The 17,413-nt window shown below is 43.3% G+C and overlaps 1 protein-coding gene across 2 annotated transcripts in view; it reads left to right on the top strand.

Annotated features, from left to right (window-relative positions):
• The window catches only part of Rxfp1 (relaxin family peptide receptor 1), a 125,197-nt gene that overhangs the window by 81,341 nt on the left and 26,443 nt on the right, over positions 1 to 17,413 (top strand). For both annotated transcript variants that reach the window (XM_028880115.2, XM_028880117.2), the window contains 6 exons: positions 6,838 to 6,909; positions 6,996 to 7,067; positions 7,836 to 7,910; positions 11,258 to 11,329; positions 12,946 to 13,017; positions 16,847 to 16,918. In XM_028880115.2, coding sequence (XP_028735948.1) covers positions 6,838 to 6,909; positions 6,996 to 7,067; positions 7,836 to 7,910; positions 11,258 to 11,329; positions 12,946 to 13,017; positions 16,847 to 16,918 — 435 coding nt within the window. The remainder of the gene's footprint in view (positions 1 to 6,837; positions 6,910 to 6,995; positions 7,068 to 7,835; positions 7,911 to 11,257; positions 11,330 to 12,945; positions 13,018 to 16,846; positions 16,919 to 17,413) is intronic.

Below are 17,413 nucleotides of genomic sequence, written 5' to 3'. Positions count from 1 at the left end.
TTCTGACAGGTATAAGATGGAATCTCAGAGTCATTTTGATTTGTATTTCCCTGATGACTAAGGATGTTGATCAATTCCTTGAATGTCTCTCAGCCATTTGAGATTCTTCTGTTGAGAATTCTCTGTTTAGTCTGTATCCCACTTTTAATTGGATTGCTTGGTACTTTGCTATTTAGTTTCTTGAGTTCTTTATATATTGGAGATCAGCCCTCTGTTGGATGTGGAGTTGGTGAGGATCTTTTCTCATTCTGTGGGCTGCTGTTTTATCTTATTGACAGTGTCCTTTGCCTTACAGAAGCTTCTCAGTTTCAGGAGGTCCCATTCATTGTCAGTCTTAGTGTCTGTGCTACTGGTGTTCTATTCAGGAAGTTGTCTCCAGTGCCAATGCATTCAAGGCTATTTCCCACTTTCACTTCTATCAGGTTCAGTGTTACTGGATTTATGTAGAGGTCTTTGATCCACTTGGACTTCAGTTTTGTGCAAGGTGATAGATATATTTGCATTCATCTACATGCTGACATCCAGTTATGCCAATCCCATTTGTTGAAGATGTTTTCTTTTATCCATTGTATAATTTTGGTGCTCATGAATCTACAAGGTTGACCCCAGCTAAGACCCCTAGCAATAGGGGATACATAACCTGAACTGGCCATCTCCTGTGATCAGATTGGTGACTACCCCAATTGTCATCAAAGAGCCTTCATCTAGTAACTGATAAAAACAGATACAAAGACCCAAAGCCAAACATTAGGCCAAGTTTGAGGAATCCTCCTTAAGAAAGGGAAGAAGGATTGTAGGAGCCAGAGGAGTCAAGGACATCACAAGAAAACCCACAGAAACAACTAACCTGGCTCATAGGAACTCACAGAATCTGAACCAACAGCCAGGGAACCTGCATGGGACCAACTTCAGCCCTCTACATATATGTGACAGTTGTGTGGCTTGGTCTACTTATGGGACTCCTAATAATGAAAGCAGGTACTGTCCCTAATGCTTTGACTGGCTCTTGAGAACCTATTCCTCACACTGGATTAACTTGTCCAGCCTTAATACAAGAGGAGGTGCTTAGTCTTACTGCAACTTGATATGCCATATTTTGTTGTTACCCATGGAGGCCTGCCCCTTTCTGAACAGAAACAGAAGAGGAGTGGATGGGCACAGGGGGAGGGAATGAGAGGAGGGAGGGGAAACTGTGGTCGTGATGTAAAATAAGTTAAAAACTCAAATAAATAAATAAGAAAAATGAAAGAAAAAAAATGTAAAAAAACATGAAGTCCAGTTAGTGTTTGCCAACTACTTCTGGGCATGATGCCTGCCCTGAAGTGAGGCTCATATACTTGGTGTCACTCCATTGAAGAAAACTGATTTTCCCTTTGCCAGCAGGTATCAATTTTAAAGAGCTTCTTGGATAGAGGTGAGACAGTACCCATTTCCACTCCTCTGTGCTGGGAGCTTGTCTGACTCACACTTGTGCAGGTCTTGTGTATGCTGCTTCCTTAAAATCATCCTCCACCTCCGGCCCTTGCAATCTTTTCACCTCCTCTTCCATGTAGAGTCCCATGGTCTTAAGTGGTGTAGTTCAATAAAGGCAACCCACTCTGGGCTGAATGCTCCAAAGTCTCCCATTCTCCCCATGTTGTCTAGTTGTGGCTCTCTGGGTTAATGTGGAGACCCACAGAGGTTTCCTAGTGAGATCTGAGTGTGCTTTACCCAACAGGGCTGCATAGGGTAATGATTGAACCATGAGTGTGGTTACCAGGTGTTTGGACGGGTCTGCACTTGTGATATGCTTTTGCCTTGGCCCTTGGCATTGTTATAAAAAGCCCTTTGGAAGAGACAGAAGGGGCTGGTGGATTTTGATCCAGGTCCTCCGGAAGCTGTCCTGTGTTTCTGTCTGTCTCCTCTCCGCTATCTTTCTATCTAAATGTTTCTTGTTCCTCTCTTCTCCTCCTCGTAGGACCCTTTAAAAGGTGGGAGCTGGCCTCCCACAGGTTAATTACCACCTACTGCAAGAAGCTTCTCCAATGAGGGTTCAGTGAAGCACTGATCTATAGGTATAGCCATATGTCATTAGCGTCATTGTATTTCTATGTTCATTTGACAGAATAACAGTAGTAGGCTTTCCCCCAGACCCACCAGCTATCTCATCTCAGGTTCTTGGCCATTAATGCTATCACCTGTGGGTTGCCTCGCATGGATCCGGCCTTAAATCTAATCAAAAAATGATGGGCTACACCCGTGAGCATATCTTGCAGTCATGTTGTTATCACAGCTGTCAAGGTTCATAGCTTGGTAAGGTTGATGACTGTTTTTCTCTTTCTGTAGCAGGTATAGAAACTTCTATCACTATCAATGCCATCTAGCAGGGATGAAGTTTCCAGTTGAGTACCAGCTGGATTTCTTCATGTTCTATTCCATTAGTATGCTGTTTCCAGCAATAGGGTCTTCATGTCAAGTTGTGGAGGCTAAGGAATAGCACTGACAATAGCCTATAGTGTTTGGAGAGGTCTATGGGACCCCTTTGGCTAAAGACCACCCCCAAAAATGTAACTCATTCCTGATAATGGTGGGGTTACTTGGTACCATACGATGTCTAGTTGGGGCATTATCTTCTTCCATCATGTGGTGACTCCATTCAAACTATGTGTGTGTGTGTGTGTGTGTGTGTGTGTGTGTGTGTGTGTGTGTATACATAAGGTTTCCTCATGGATTTTCAAAAGCCCTTAGTGTTAGTCACTCCTCCCCACACTTCGTTCTGTACCCGGACCTCCATCCCCCATTTCACGCCTCCTGCTCTCCCACTCTCATCCCTTCACTCCTGTTCTAACTTCTCCTTTATTCCTTGATGACACTATCTTCTAAAACCCTTGCTTGGGGCTGCACTGTTTTAATCTCCCACCAATCGCACATAAGCGTTCTAGTGTCCACCGTCCTCAGCCACACTCATTCTCTCACGGCTTGAAGGGTTGTTTCAATACTAACTATCCTAGTGGGTGTCGAATTGTGTGTCATGGAAAGCCATTTTCCTCTTAAATTATGTATATGGACATTTTGCTTGTCTGTATGTCTGTGCACCTTGTGCATTCAGTGCCTGAAAATGGCAGAAAAGGGTGTCAAGCTCCCTGAGATTGGAGTAACAGCCAAGGTTGTAAATTACCATGTGGATGCGGAGAATCAAACCCAGGTCCTCTGGAAGAGCAGCAAATGATCATACCCACTGAGCCATCTCTCCAGCCCAGGGAATCTTTTTTAAAATAGGCTTTTGAAATTCCATCACATTCATCCATGTCCTTACCAAGCAACCTCTTCTAAGCAAACAGATCTGAAGCTTGGGTAAATTAATGTCTCCCTACATTTTCCCTGCTTCCTTTTGGGTTAGGTTGTCTTCTTTTCAGTTTTCTTCCATTCTTTCCTGGTAGGGGCAGGACACTGCACAGGCAGGACATGGCTAGTGTGGAGGTCAGAGGACCACCTCAGTTTTCTCCTTCTAACATGTGGGTCCTGGGGATTGAACACAGGTCACCGGGTTTTTTAGCAAGCACTACTGACCTGCTGGGCCATCTCACCAACCCTGCTTATTTATCTTCATCCTACCTCATTCTCTGCCTTTATCCTACCAATCTGTGTCTATCATATTTTTAGTCTATGGTACCAAAGTGTGGTACCGAGTCAAGAACACCTGGCAATTGGTAGCAAATGGTCCTGGGCACCTTAGCCCCTCCCTGCTTCTGTTCCGAACCTGCTGCCCGGTGTTCTCAGCATTCCGCTCATTCTCACCTGGCTCACAGCATCAGCTTGGCTTCCTGTTTAAGATATAGGAGACATTCTTGAAAGGCAGAACGGAGCAGGCAAGGAAGTTTTTAAGGCTCCATCTCTTCCCACTTGTTCCTTGGCACCAGACTATTGTGTGACTGTTAACAACTCCACATTATCTCTAGTTTTCTTAAATGTCACGGAATACGTGCTTTTGTTCGTGCATAAAAGTATTCATCCCATCCTTTATTGGGCAAGTCTTCAGGTAGATGTCTCTGGGACACAGGACAGTGGGTCAGACATACTGTCTTTAAGGAGCTGCTTGCTACCCAAGAAAGTCAGGGCTCCCTCAGCTGTTCTGGAGGGCATCAAGCCTCTCGTTGTCTGGAGAGAAAGCAATACCATAGTATTAGTACTTACGTCGAAACTCATGTTGCTCACACCAGCTCTGCTGTCATAGATCTTTGCCAGTCAGACCTCCCTCACTGTGGCAAATGCCTGACAGAAACGACCTAGAGGGGAGGAGATTCCACATGGCTTGTGGTTTCAGAAGCCCAGCTTTGCAGGCAGCATGCTGCAACCCACATCCCTGGGGATTCTCCCCTCCCCCAGAGTTAATCCTCTCAGTAAGACCCTTCACAGTCAGTGTTCTTTACTGGTCTCCTACATGCTCCTCAATCCAATCAAGTTGACACTCAAGGTCCGCGTCGCAGGTACTCTGTGAGAAGTGACCATTTCTGATCTAGAGTGATGCAGGGGGCCTCTGAGAAATAAAGAGGACTGGACAGTAGAGATGTGGGTGAGGTGCAAGGGTGGATCCATTGCCTTGTACTTAGGGGATGGGCGTTGATCCATGACAGAGCCCTGAGGTGTTCATGGATGTGCAAAAGCTATTTCTTAGGTCTTCTTTGCCTGCCCGGCATTCAGGCCAGCAAAGCAGAGAAGGAAGTGGCTTGACCTAAAAGACAAACAAGTGAAAGTCAAACCTGGGGAAAAAAATAATAAATAAGTAAATAAAAGTCAGATTCCTGGCAGAATTTTTGCAGGTTGTCAACTATTAAATATGAGAAAATTTTTTTAAAAGGGGGGATTTTTTTAAAGTGAGGAGCTGGGGATGACAGAGTGCTTGCCTAACACACACAAAGTTCTGGTTTTGATCTCCAGTACCACTTAAAGCCAGGTGTGGTGATGCACTCCTACAGTCCCAGCACTTGGGAGGCAGAGGGAGGTGGGTCAGAGTTCAAAGCAAGCCTCAGAAGTTGGAGGCCAGCCTTGTCTAGATGAGACCCTGCCTTTTCAATAATAATAATAATAATAATAGTAATAATAACAATAATAATAATAATGGAGAGATGCCAATGTGTTCCATTTATCCGGGCAAGCGAAACTTCAACAAGTGCTTGCAAATGAATCATGAGCAGAGATGTGGCCGAAACAGTGTTCTAACAGTGAGTGATTCGTGCAGAGCTCAGATGGCATGACCTGTCTCCAGTGTGACTGTAACCCTGTGAGGGAGGAACTGAATGCACGTCTTAGACAGAGGAAGCTAGAGCTCACCAGAAGGAAGTGTTTGCTCCAGGCCACACTGGTGACAGTCAATAGAAGAGTCAGAAACCAAATATTAGTAACAGACTCAAGGCAAAGATTCCCTCACTGAGGAGACTGAGATATAAACACACGTGGCAAAAAGACGTCAACACAGTATAATGGCACTGGCTTGCTTTGCAGGGAGGGAGGCGAAGGTGGGTAGACAAAAAGAGTCAGACTCATTAATAAACCATATCATGGCCTTTTACCAGCACAGCCCCCTCCAGATCCCAAGTTCATTCCCAGGGTCCTGCCATGGTGAGTGTCTTAGTTAGGGTTTTTATTGCCGTAAAAAGACACCACGACCACGGGCAACTCTTATAAAGAAAACATTTCACTGGGGTGGCTCGCTTACAGTTTCAGAGGTTCAGTCCATCACCATCATGGCAGGGAGCGTGGTGAGGAGCATGGCAGCGTGCAGGCAGACGTGGTGCTGGCTACATCTTGGCTTTATCAGACAACAAGAAGTCAACTGAAAGTCACGTTGAGGGAAGCTTGAGCAAAAGAGACCTCAAAGCCCTTCTCCACAGTGACACACTTCCTCCAGCAAAGCCACGCCTCCTAAAAGTGCCACTCGCTGTGAGATGATGGCACACTGAAATTTCTAGCCCTCTCTTAACCCCTTCCTCTCTTGTCCTCGTTGCTTTTACATATGCTGTTTCCCCTGCCTAAGGGCACCCCTGCCACGTCTTCGCCTAGTGAACACCGTGTCTTCATCCACGAGGCTTCGGAACTGTGCCTCCTTTCTGTCTCCGGTGTCCCATCTTTACAGAGCAGATGCATTCTGCAAATGGAAGAGTAACCGGACGTTGTACACATCCCTCTCTGGTTTTTGTGTGTTGCCTAGTTACCTGTTCGCATCCCTGCCCTGCCTCTCCAGATTCAATGTCCTCCCAAGAGTGGGCTGATATACCTGCCACAACTATCCCATTCGGGTAGTTCTCTGTCACTCTAACAGAATTCTTGAGATAATTAACTTATAAAGAGAAAATGGTTTTGGCTCACGCTCTCTGAGGCTTGTTTGTGATCGACTGACTCCGTTACTTTGAACCTGTGATTGAGGCAGCATAAGCTGCTGGGAACGCGTGGTAGAGCACTCACCTACCTCATGGCTGGGAAGTAAGGAAGAGAAAGACATTCTTCAAGGGCACTGTGGAAGAGCACATCCCCAATGACCTGAGGATTCCCACAGGGCCTTATTCCCTTAAAGGTCTTCAGCCCCTCCCCACAGTACCCCCTGGAAGCAAAGCCTTTGACCCATGTGTACCTATCCAGATGACAGCAGAGTAGGTCATTAAAACATGGACAACTCATTAGCCAGTTATGGGAAATTAAAGCTAAATTTGACACAAGAAGTGAGACTGGCCCTGAGAAGGCCAAAGGCTGGAAGTGCTGTGGTGAGTCTGGTAGAGGAGAGAATTTAGGAAGGGTCATCGTTACCTTCCTTCTTGCAAAACATCACAAAGAATAAACTCACTGCTCTTATGTCTCCTCCAGGTACCTCAGCCACAACAGAATAAGCTTCCTGAAGCCAGGAGTCTTTGAAGATCTCCACAGACTGGAATGGCTGTATGTTTCATTTGTGTGGCGCTCCCCTGTATCAGTTTTAATGTTCTGAAAATACGTATGTCACTCTGCTCTCTTCCTACTGACAGGATAATGGAAGACAATCACCTCAGCCGAATTTCCCCACTCACATTTTATGGACTGAATTCTCTTATTCTCTTGTAAGTCCTCAAATAAAACTAACAGGGAGATAATATGGTTCAATCCCCGGGACCTACGTGATAGAAAGACCGACTCCTGCAGGCTATCAACTCTACATGAAAACTGGCATGCAGAGAGAGAGAGAGAGAGAGAGAGAGAGAGAGAGAGAGAGAGAGAGAGAGAGAGAGAGAGGAGAGAGAGAGAGGAGAGAGAGAGAGAGAATTAGATCAATGCAATAAAAACTTTAAAGTATTCCAATTGAAGAAAGAGACGGAAATAAAAAAAACTTTAAGCATAGTAGCATTAAATTTGTAATTATTAAATCTTAAAAGAAGCTTTCTTGACTGAAAACCACCTTGCCCATATTCTCTAAGGCTACTTACAGGTCTGACCATTTTGTAACAATGTTCTCCGAGCCCACCAACACTGAGCACAGTCTCCCTGCTGTACTGCGCTGAAGTACTCCTTAGCACCATCCCTCCCCTGCAGCAACTCCAGCAAAGGAAAAGCCGCACACAAAGGTCCCCTCCTCTGCACAGCCCCTGCTGATGGATGGGCACAAGCTTCTGCCTGCAGGCTAGCCTTGCTGCTCCCTGTGTGAGATCTGCTGTGGGGAGACATGTCCTTCCTACCAAAGCATTTCAGTACTTCAGAGTGTATAGAGAGAACGCGGTGGGAAGATTTGCAGTGTGAGATTCTAGCTGTTTCTGAAGAGTAGTGATAACTGGGTTTGCCTAGAGATAGAGAAGAAGCAGAAAATGTGATTTGGGTGCTTTCTTTCTTTTTAGAGTGCTGATGAATAATGCCCTCACCCGTTTGCCTGACAAACCCCTCTGTCAGCACATGCCCCGGCTCCACTGGCTGTAAGTTACTCTCTATCTATCTATCTATCTATCTATCTATCTATCTCTCATATATATATATATATATATATGTGTGTGTGTGTGTGTGTGTGTGTGTGTGTGTGTATATGTATATATATATATATGCTACATTTTCTGAATTTGACTAACTCATATTAGACACCAGGGGTCCTCGGTGCCAGGTGGCTAGTGTATCAAGTTTCTTTGCCTTATTTTGTTGTATCTTTATATTAAACATACTCATTGACTAGCTTCTCTACACCTTCACCAAAATGAAATATCAGAAAGAGAAAAAACATTTTGGAGCCAGGAAGAAGGAAGACAGAAGGGACATCACATGGTCTGCATCACACTTCCTTTTCCCGCTGCCAGTTCACTCACCTACCAAGTTGATGCAGAGAGCTAGGCCATTTTAGCTTATCCCTAAATTCTGAGCGATGAGAATGCGTGGCTTGGCACTGATCACAAGAGGATGGGGCTGTGAGATGTTTTGAGACAGTCCCCTAGAGGTTCTGTGTGATGTGTCGGCACAATGGCTTTGCCTAGTAACAAATATCACTCCACTTAGAGTGTAATCATCCAGTAAATTTGCCAGTTTAGGACATAGATTTGGTCAGGTGTGGTGGCTCGCACCTGTAGTCCTAGAAGGCTAAAGCAAAAGGCTGAGGAAGGAGAATCACCACAAGTTCAAAGCTAGCCTGGGGTATGGAGTGGGGCCCTGTTATTTTAAAAAATGGACTAAAGGGGTTTGTTTTGTCTTGCTTTATTAAGAAATGACCAAAATTACTATTTAAAAGTTCAATCAACACACTACCCACCAGAATCAGAAAAACCCCCTCTACTTCTTGTTCTGTAAGAAATTTTCAAAAGCGGATTGCTTGGTATCCAAGTTCACAGCAAACTAGAAGCGTCCAATCACAAGGACAGGAAGATCGTGAGAAACACCATCTTTGTGAGTCGTGACGACTGTGAACCCGATTGCAACAGAAGAGAAAGGGGTCAGCGAGAACACAGGACAGGTTTGACACGTGCTCATTTAGAATCCCACCAGGGAAGCAAGCATTCCTAAGTCCAGAGGCACGTCAGTGTGACAGCCCAGCTCTTTCTGTACGAGTCAATGGCCTTCCTTGTAATTGAAGCTTGGTCCTCTAACAGCCATTGCAGTTCTGATTTAGTGATGGAACACAGCCGAGCAATACTTACCCAAGCCATCAGCAATTAAAGAGACGGGAGGTTCAGCTGGATGGTTGAGCGCTTACTTAGTGCACAGGGTTGAGTCCCAAGCACCCTCCTCGCAATATCATATATATATATGAATTGATACTAAGGTTTTTAAGACAAGGTTTCATTATGTAGCCCAGGCTGGCCTTGAACTCACTCACAGGTATCCTCCTGTCCCAGTCTCCCCAGTGCTGAGATTGCAGAGGTGGGAGCTGCTGCAGGCAACACTTAATGAGTATTCGCGGATTCTTCAGAGAGCACTGCCACCTGGTGGTAGGTTCATGATTTAACCCTTGGCAATACAATAAAAGGAACAAGGTCCAAAAGCCCGAACCAAGGCAAGACTCTAAGCATTTAGCAGCCACTTTTGTAGAGCGAAGACTTGGCCTCTACAGGGTTAGTCTGCTGCTCATTCCACAGCCTGACTTCTGAGGCTACTCTCCATCATAAATACACCTTCTTCTTCAATGTACTCAATTTTTAGATCCCTTCATTCCCAGTCTTTCATATATATTTCACGCTGTCAATGTCAACTTCGGTGCAGGTCCCAAAGCAAGGCTGACAGTCCCCCTGGAGCCGGCAGGACACCGGCTTTTCTCTAGAGTTTTCCTACTTTTCCTTGGAGGTTTTGGTAGCTCTCCCACACGTCTGTCGCGCATAAATCACTATTGCTTCTAAGTAACTTCATGCCGTCTGGCAACCATTCAACTAAGTGTGTGATGCCCTTAGGGCAGCGTCCAAGGCAGTATATCACTCTGCAAACTTCTACCATGCACCTGCTGCTGGGGTCAAAGAAGAGGGGCCGTGTGAGAACAACCCCAGCTGGGGACACAGCTCGGTGGTAGGGCACGAGCTTCGTGTGTCCAAAGCCTTGCCCTTGATCCTCAGCACTCGTCGCTGTGGTGAGAGTTCTTGTGGTGACCTCTCCACGCGGCACAAGCACTCAAGGGGAACGTCTACACAGCGCCCCCTGCTGGAGAGGCAATCCCGACGGCTCCCAGCAGTGGCAAGCTGTCCGGAATCTTTCCCGGACCTTTTAAGAGAGGGAGACAGGAACTGGATAGTGTGTGATAGAGACCATGACAGAAAACCACAGCTGTCAAGATGCAGAGAACAACTAACCGGGGTCGGGGGGCAGATTGTAGAACCAGAAGAACAAGGAACGAGGATGTGTCTCCTAGAATAGATAGGAAGCTATACCCATGATACCACAGCAATACGGCCACCTAACCAAGACTCGAATAATGATAACATTAATAGACAAGCTAAAACCACAGGGGGAAATCTCACCGGGTCCCATCCCTTAATGAGGAAGTACAGGCAGCTAATGACTTCTGAGAGAGGGAGAATTAGTCTTCCCCAGTGACGAGCACCTAACCGGTTACCCAACACCAAGTGGTCAGCTCTGAAATCATATATATACAAACAACACTAAACAGACTGTTTTTATATATTTATGTATGTGTATATATGTGTGTGTGTATGTATATATATGTAAAAATAATATATAATATATGTAAAAATAATAATCAAAGAAAAAGAGACCAGGCATTTGAGAGGGAGTAAGTAAGGATGGGAGAGATTAGAGGAAGAAAATGAAAAGGAAAATGGTGTAATTATATTTTAATTAAATTTTTTAATTATTAAGATACATAAAGGAATGAATATTGTCTGCACAGCCACAGCCTCTGCAGTCTAATTGGATCCTATAGTTTCATTTCTGCTGATGGAAGCACCTTGCACCTCTGGACAAATGTTTAATTTGCTTGACTACTAAATATCTGTAAATTAGGTATTTCTCTTTTTCTTCAATTTCTTGTAATAATATCCATGTCATTGTGGACACATGATAAAGATATGACTCAAAACATTTTTACTCCTTGGTACTGGGAATTGAACCCAGGACCTCATATTACTTTTGCTAGTGATACAGAAGACAGACAATAATACTACATGTATATAGCATATATATATATATATATATATACATATGTAAATTCAATTGCTGTACAAATTATTGTAAACAGAATGTAAGGAAAGATATTTTACTAGATAGCAGGTAATCCTTAGCCAATTTATTTCTGTCTATGAATTTAATTTGATTGTGTTTTCTTTTTATGTTCTAGGGATTTTGAAGGCAACCATATTCATAATTTAAGAAATTTGACTTTTATTTCCTGCAATAATTTAACTGTTTTGTAAGTACTATCCTTTTTTTAAGTAATGTCGACTCTTCTTACAAACCAAATGAATCTTTTTCTTTTCTTTTCTTTTCTTTTTTTTTTTTTTCTTTTTTGAGCTGAGGATCGAACCCAGGGCCTTGCGCTTGCTCGGCAAGCACTCTACCACTGAGCTAAATCTCCAACCCCAAATGAATCTTTTAAGTGGGTAGAACCCAGCCTGAGAATGTGCAGAAGTAGGCAGGTGTGACTCCTTTCCTCATCTGTGTGTGTGTGTGTGTGTGTGTGTGTGTACCCCCAAGTCACACATGCACACCCTGCCTGTGAGTGGAGTCCTCTCAGACTCATAAAGACAAACAGTACACGCTTTCTCTCATAAATGGAATCTAAATTGCATTTGTGAAGTGTGTGTGTGTGTGTGTGTGTGTGTGTGTGTGTGTGTGTGTGTGTTATGAAAGTAGGAAGGGGACCATGGGGAGGAGGAAGAAGAGATCTTAAGGGTATGGGGAGAAGAGCAAAGACAGTAATAGCACGCATGTGACATCAAAGCAAAATGAAGGACCATTTGTGTAGAGGAGAGGAACAAGCAAGAGTGAGGCAAGTGGATGGAGGAGGACAGAGGGGTCACGGTGTGAAGAAAAATAGAGTATTATGGCATGTGTGCATGAAAATGCCATAATGAATCCCATTATCCTATATGCTAAGCTAAAAAGTTTTTAAATAAAAGAATAGGTTCAAAAACAACTGGAAGCCCTTTGAAATTTCCCAAATTAATCATTTATGCTAATAGACAACACAGACATCAGTGAAGAGGGGAGAGGATGTGGATCAGCTGTACAGCAAGTGCCCAGAATGTATGAGATCCTCTCCCTCTCTCTCCCTGTCCCTGTCCCTGTCCCTCTCTCTCTCTCCCTCTCCCTCTCCCCCCTTCTCTCTCTCTCTCTCTCTCTCTCTCTCTCTCTCTCTCTCTCTCTCTCTCTCTCTCACACACACACACACACACACACACACACACACACACACACACACGCAGTCAAGAACAAGTACTACAGTCTAATATATTTCCAAACTAAAGAGACGTTGAATTGGTCCATTCAGACCATTCTTTCTCAGGCAGCTCAATCCTAATTCTATCCACTAGCAAATAAGAGCTCTGTGGTGCATGGGGCCTTTTGTTAGACAGACACACTTTGCAGACTGAGGAGATAAGTCTAAAACAATTCCTATGCTCATAGCTGCATGAAACTCAGTTTTTGTTCAGAAGAGGTGAGGATTCCCTATTCCTTTCAAAGTCCTTCTTCATTTCTAATTACAAATCTAAATTACATTTTTTGTATTGTCCCTGTTAAAAGATTTATGAAATTTAGGAATAAAGTCGAATTGAAGCTGGGTGATGAAGTGAAGAGACTGAAGCAGAAAGGCCAGGCGTGAGTTTGAGGCCAGCCATGGCTGCATAGTTGAGACCATGTTTTCAAAATAAATAAATTGAATAATATCATACTATTCAAAACATTCTGATATGAAAGTGCACTCTATATTCATTATCTTTATGGTTTCTTTGTAGGAGTTACATTTAGTAATCCATGTGATAATCGTGTTGACATGTTAACATGTGCTTTTCTTTTTACTTCCAGGGTAATGAGGAAAAACAAAATTAATCACTTAAATGAGCATGCATTTACACACCTCCAGAAACTAGATGAATTGTAAGTTTAACTAAGTATGTATTTAGAATGCTCTTTTCCAGTTTTACTTTGTATTACTTATATATATGGTGTTGATATATTTAAGAAATATTAATTTCTTCTTTCCAAACAGTATTTATATGTAACATGGATCACAAAACAATTCAGATAGCTTATAAAAGTAAATGTGAAATAAATACTTGAGATAAGTTAGATAAAGGAAACATAGCTTTAGACAGAGAGTAAGACGAGGGTAAAATTAGTAAGTAAAATATAACCTACACTGTTCTGTTGTATTGCTTCAAGGTGACAGAATATCTGTCATTAAGTTTCCCAGATGGCTCAGATTGAGGAACCACAAGACTCAAAGATATAATTCTTCTGAAGCTGACGCTGAAGGGTTATCCTGGACCCATAAGGAAATACAGCACTGCCATGGATAAGATTCCTATCCACAATGATGGAAGGGAGAGATACATTCAAAATATTTTAATGCCCCCTTTAAATGCCAATAGCACAATTACAAAGCCATCAAAGAAATTATATGATGAACCTAAAGCCTTATGATGATTGGTGGTCAGAATAAGATAATACGAGCCATCAGTGAACCCTTCAGATCATTGTCTGTTTTAGTCTGGGAATAACCTGTAGTGGATGTGGCTACACGTTTTGACAATTATTTAGGCCAAACACTGAATTACTGAGTCTTTCATACAAAAATTAAAGCATACAGAAGCCTAAGAGAACAGTTAGAAATACATATTGCTCTTCCAGAGGACTGGAGTTCAGTTTCCAGCATCTACTTTGGACAGCTCACAACCATCTGTGTCGCCAGCTCCAAGGGATCTGACACCCTCTTCTGACTCTAAAGTCTGAAAGCACCCACACATATCTGTGCAGAGAGAGAGGGGGGAGGGAGGGAGGGAGGGAGGGAGAGAGATAGAGAGAGAGAGAGAGAGAGAGAGAGAGAGAGAGAGAGAGAGAGAGAGAGAGAGAGAGAGAGAGAGAGAAATCATTTTCAAAAAATTAAAGAATTAAGCCAGGCAGGGGTGGTACACACCTTTAATCCCAACACTTGGGAGGCAGAGGCAGGCCGGGTTTCTGAGTTCAAGCCCAGCCTGATCTACAGAGCAAGTTGCAGGACAGCCAGGGCTGCACAAAGAAACCCTGTCTCAAAAAAAATTAAAGAATTAAGATAGAATGTTAGGGACAGTGTTAGATAGCTTCCTTTACATAGGCAGGTAAAGGGAATGTGGTAAACAGAAAGCTTATCAGGAAACAGTCCTGTAGCATATGGGCCACTGAAAACTCCAAACTTCTTCTGTAATGAGTAGCTTGAAACATTTTTGACATGTGCTACCAATCATTCACTAAATGTGCACCTAACTCTCAATAGGTCTTTAGACCTGGGCCCTGTGATGGGAAGTCCTGGTACATGACAATCAAATCTTATCAGTGCATAGGAAATCACTCTCAATAACAGGGAGAAATGTGACGAGATGACCCAAAGACATTGTCTAGCCATTAAAACAAAAGTTAGTGATCCATATTGTTCTAATTTTATCCCACTAGAAATCACCACCTAAATATCAGAGGACAGTTTCCGAAAGTCATAATCAACAGTGGCCTCAGGTGCAGACTCCGCATTCGTAACCAGTAGTCATCGTGGACTACACACAGCCTCAATGCAGAACCAGAGTCTGTCTAGACTCATAAACAAGGCGGAGAATGAGCAAGGTTGATAATTAGCCCTGCCTAAAGCCTGCCTAATCCCATGGCAAACACTTGCCTGAAAACTCAGATCTACAAGGCCAAAACTAGCCTGTTCTCTAAGAGGTAACGATTGTCAGATGGGTCTAGATTTAAACTCTAGCTTTGAAGGAGGGCAGAGTACACTGTGCTGGGCAAACCTTGGCAGCAAATAGCATACCCTTGTCATAGAAACCCTTATGTAGTTCCTGGTACAGGGAATCGAAGAGCTCAAGAGGGCAGAGGGCAAAGACTACAATAATCAAGAGGAAGCGCCACACAGAGCATCTCACTGGAGCTCTGGAACATGTGTAGGCTGTGGGGAAGCATCTGAGGAGACAGCAGCAGAAAGTGGTGTTAGAAACGTATGTCACTGCTTTAAGACATTTTATATCTTGCTGAGCAGTTTTGAGTTTGTCACCTCGGCCACTGTAAACTATGGAAGGGACTTCTGAAGGATGAAAATTGTACAGATTCCTTTGCCAAATCACAACAAATCAGAACAAATCTTCATAGATGATTCACCCATGACTGTGTAAATCACAAAGACAGCCATGAAATTCAGTATATGCGTGTGCAGTTTGAAAAGAAGGCACTTACAATAACAATGTTGATTGTATTTGTCAGATTGGATCGTCTATTTCTTTTTAGCATCAAAAACTCAATGAAGCTAGGCATGGTGGGACACACTTATAATCCTTGAACTCAGGAGGTAGAGAATCATGATCTCAAGGTCAACCTAGACTACATCATAAGACCCTGTGTCAGAGAGAGGGGGGGGGAGAGAGAGAGAGAGAGAGAGAGAGAGAGAGAGAGAGAGAGAGAGAGAGAGAGAGAGAGAGAGAGAGAGAAGAGAGCCTCAATCATCCTATCAGGGCTGGAGAGATGGTTCATTGGTTAGGAGCATTCACTGCTCTTGCTGAAGACCCCAGTTCAGTTCCCAGCACCCTGTCAGTGGCTTACAAGGACCTGTAACTCCATCTCTGAGGGGATCTGACAATCTGGTCTCCTCAAGCTCTTCCACTCTTGTACACTTAGCCACACACAGACACAAGTACATGTAAGCAGACTTTTCTGTACTGCCAGCCAGTTCCCAAATAACCACACAGAGACTTGTTATTAATTTAAAGAATGATAAAAATAAGAATCTAAAAAACATCATCCTGCCTTTCAAAGTTGAGTAGCCAACTGACATTGGTGACAACATATCTTTTCTCCTGCCTATCCCCCTGGAGGTGGATGGGAGAAGTTACATTTTCTGTTTTAATCCACAATCACCTAACTCAGGCTCACTGAGACATTTTCTTGTTTAAAAGAAATTGGAGCCTTTCTCATGAAATCTGCCACTGGCAAAATTTCACAGCTGCTGCTGCTGCTGAAAGCCCTTTATATCTCCTAGGTGACATCATGTTAGGCACTTCCCTCTGCACACATATGTCCTGCCCTAGAGAATATGAGCCTGTGCATCTCTCTGAAAGAAAGTTGAACCTCAAATGATATGCCTTGAGGTAATCATAACAAACTTGGGCAAAAGAAAAGCCAAGACCTCAAATCATGTTCTTATTCAAACAGAAAGGGAGAAAGGGAAAAGAAAAGATGACGGGACATCATATAGACCTTAAATGGAAATTAATATGTCAAAGCCAGATTAAATACCATCAATGATTTGTCTCCAAGGAAACATGAAATGGAACTTTAAAAATTGAGGGAGGAGGAGCTTTGGTAGCCCATGCTGGCTTTGAACACACTCAATTATAATTGAGGATGTCCAGAAACTTCTGATCCTCCTGCTTCTCCTTCCCAAATGTTGGAATTAGGGGTATGTATCACCATGCCCGGTTCAAGATAAACTATTGGGTGTCCCTATTTCACTCCCTCTTTAAAGCCTCTTGACTTCCTGGGCCTGGAGTAGTAGGGCACATGCTGAGCAGGAACTAGGCAGTGACTTCAATCCCCACCTAAGGAGACACTTACTTCTTGGTATTTATCACAACTCACCAATGGCACTGTTGGAAAGTTGTAAATAGTTTCTTAATGAATTTTTTACCAATGAATGAAGTCTTCAGAAAACAGTGTGACATGCTTGCAATTGTTTCCCCAGGGATTTGGGAAGTAATAGGATTGAAAATCTTCCACCAAACATATTTAAGGACCTGAAGGAGCTGTCACAATTGTAAGTCATTAGCTTGCCACTTCCTTTCTTGATCTTATTTTTTAATTGTGGTAAAGTATACATAGCAATGAATCATCCATCTGTTTCTGTACCATTGGATTACATCAAGATCTTCCATATCGTTGTTCAACTCTCACAACATCTGCCCCCATAAGTTTTTACTTCTTACAAAGCTGAAACCCTGTAACCATCCAGTTACTAACTCCACCTTTGCCCTGCCCCAGCCCTGGCAACAGCCATTGCACTTGCTCTCTCCTGTTCATAGTTGCCATTTTCTTCCTATAGTTTCTTCTAGTTTGATAGCTTTACATGCAAGCATGTGATCCATTTGAGTACACGGTACAGAAGGGTCTGATTCTATTCCTTTGCATGGGGATATCTAATTTTCCCAGCACTATTTGTTGAAAAGATTGTCCTTTCCTTATTGAATGCCTGTGTCTAAAGTTATCTGATTATGTCTGAGTGGGGCTGTTCCGGGGCTCTATAGTTGATCCC

This window comes from Peromyscus leucopus, chromosome 6 (genome assembly GCF_004664715.2).
Source record: "Peromyscus leucopus breed LL Stock chromosome 6, UCI_PerLeu_2.1, whole genome shotgun sequence".
NCBI classification, from domain to species: domain Eukaryota; kingdom Metazoa; phylum Chordata; class Mammalia; order Rodentia; family Cricetidae; genus Peromyscus; species Peromyscus leucopus.
The sequence above is the reverse complement of the archived record's forward strand: the minus strand, read 5'-3'. Positions and strand labels throughout refer to the sequence as shown.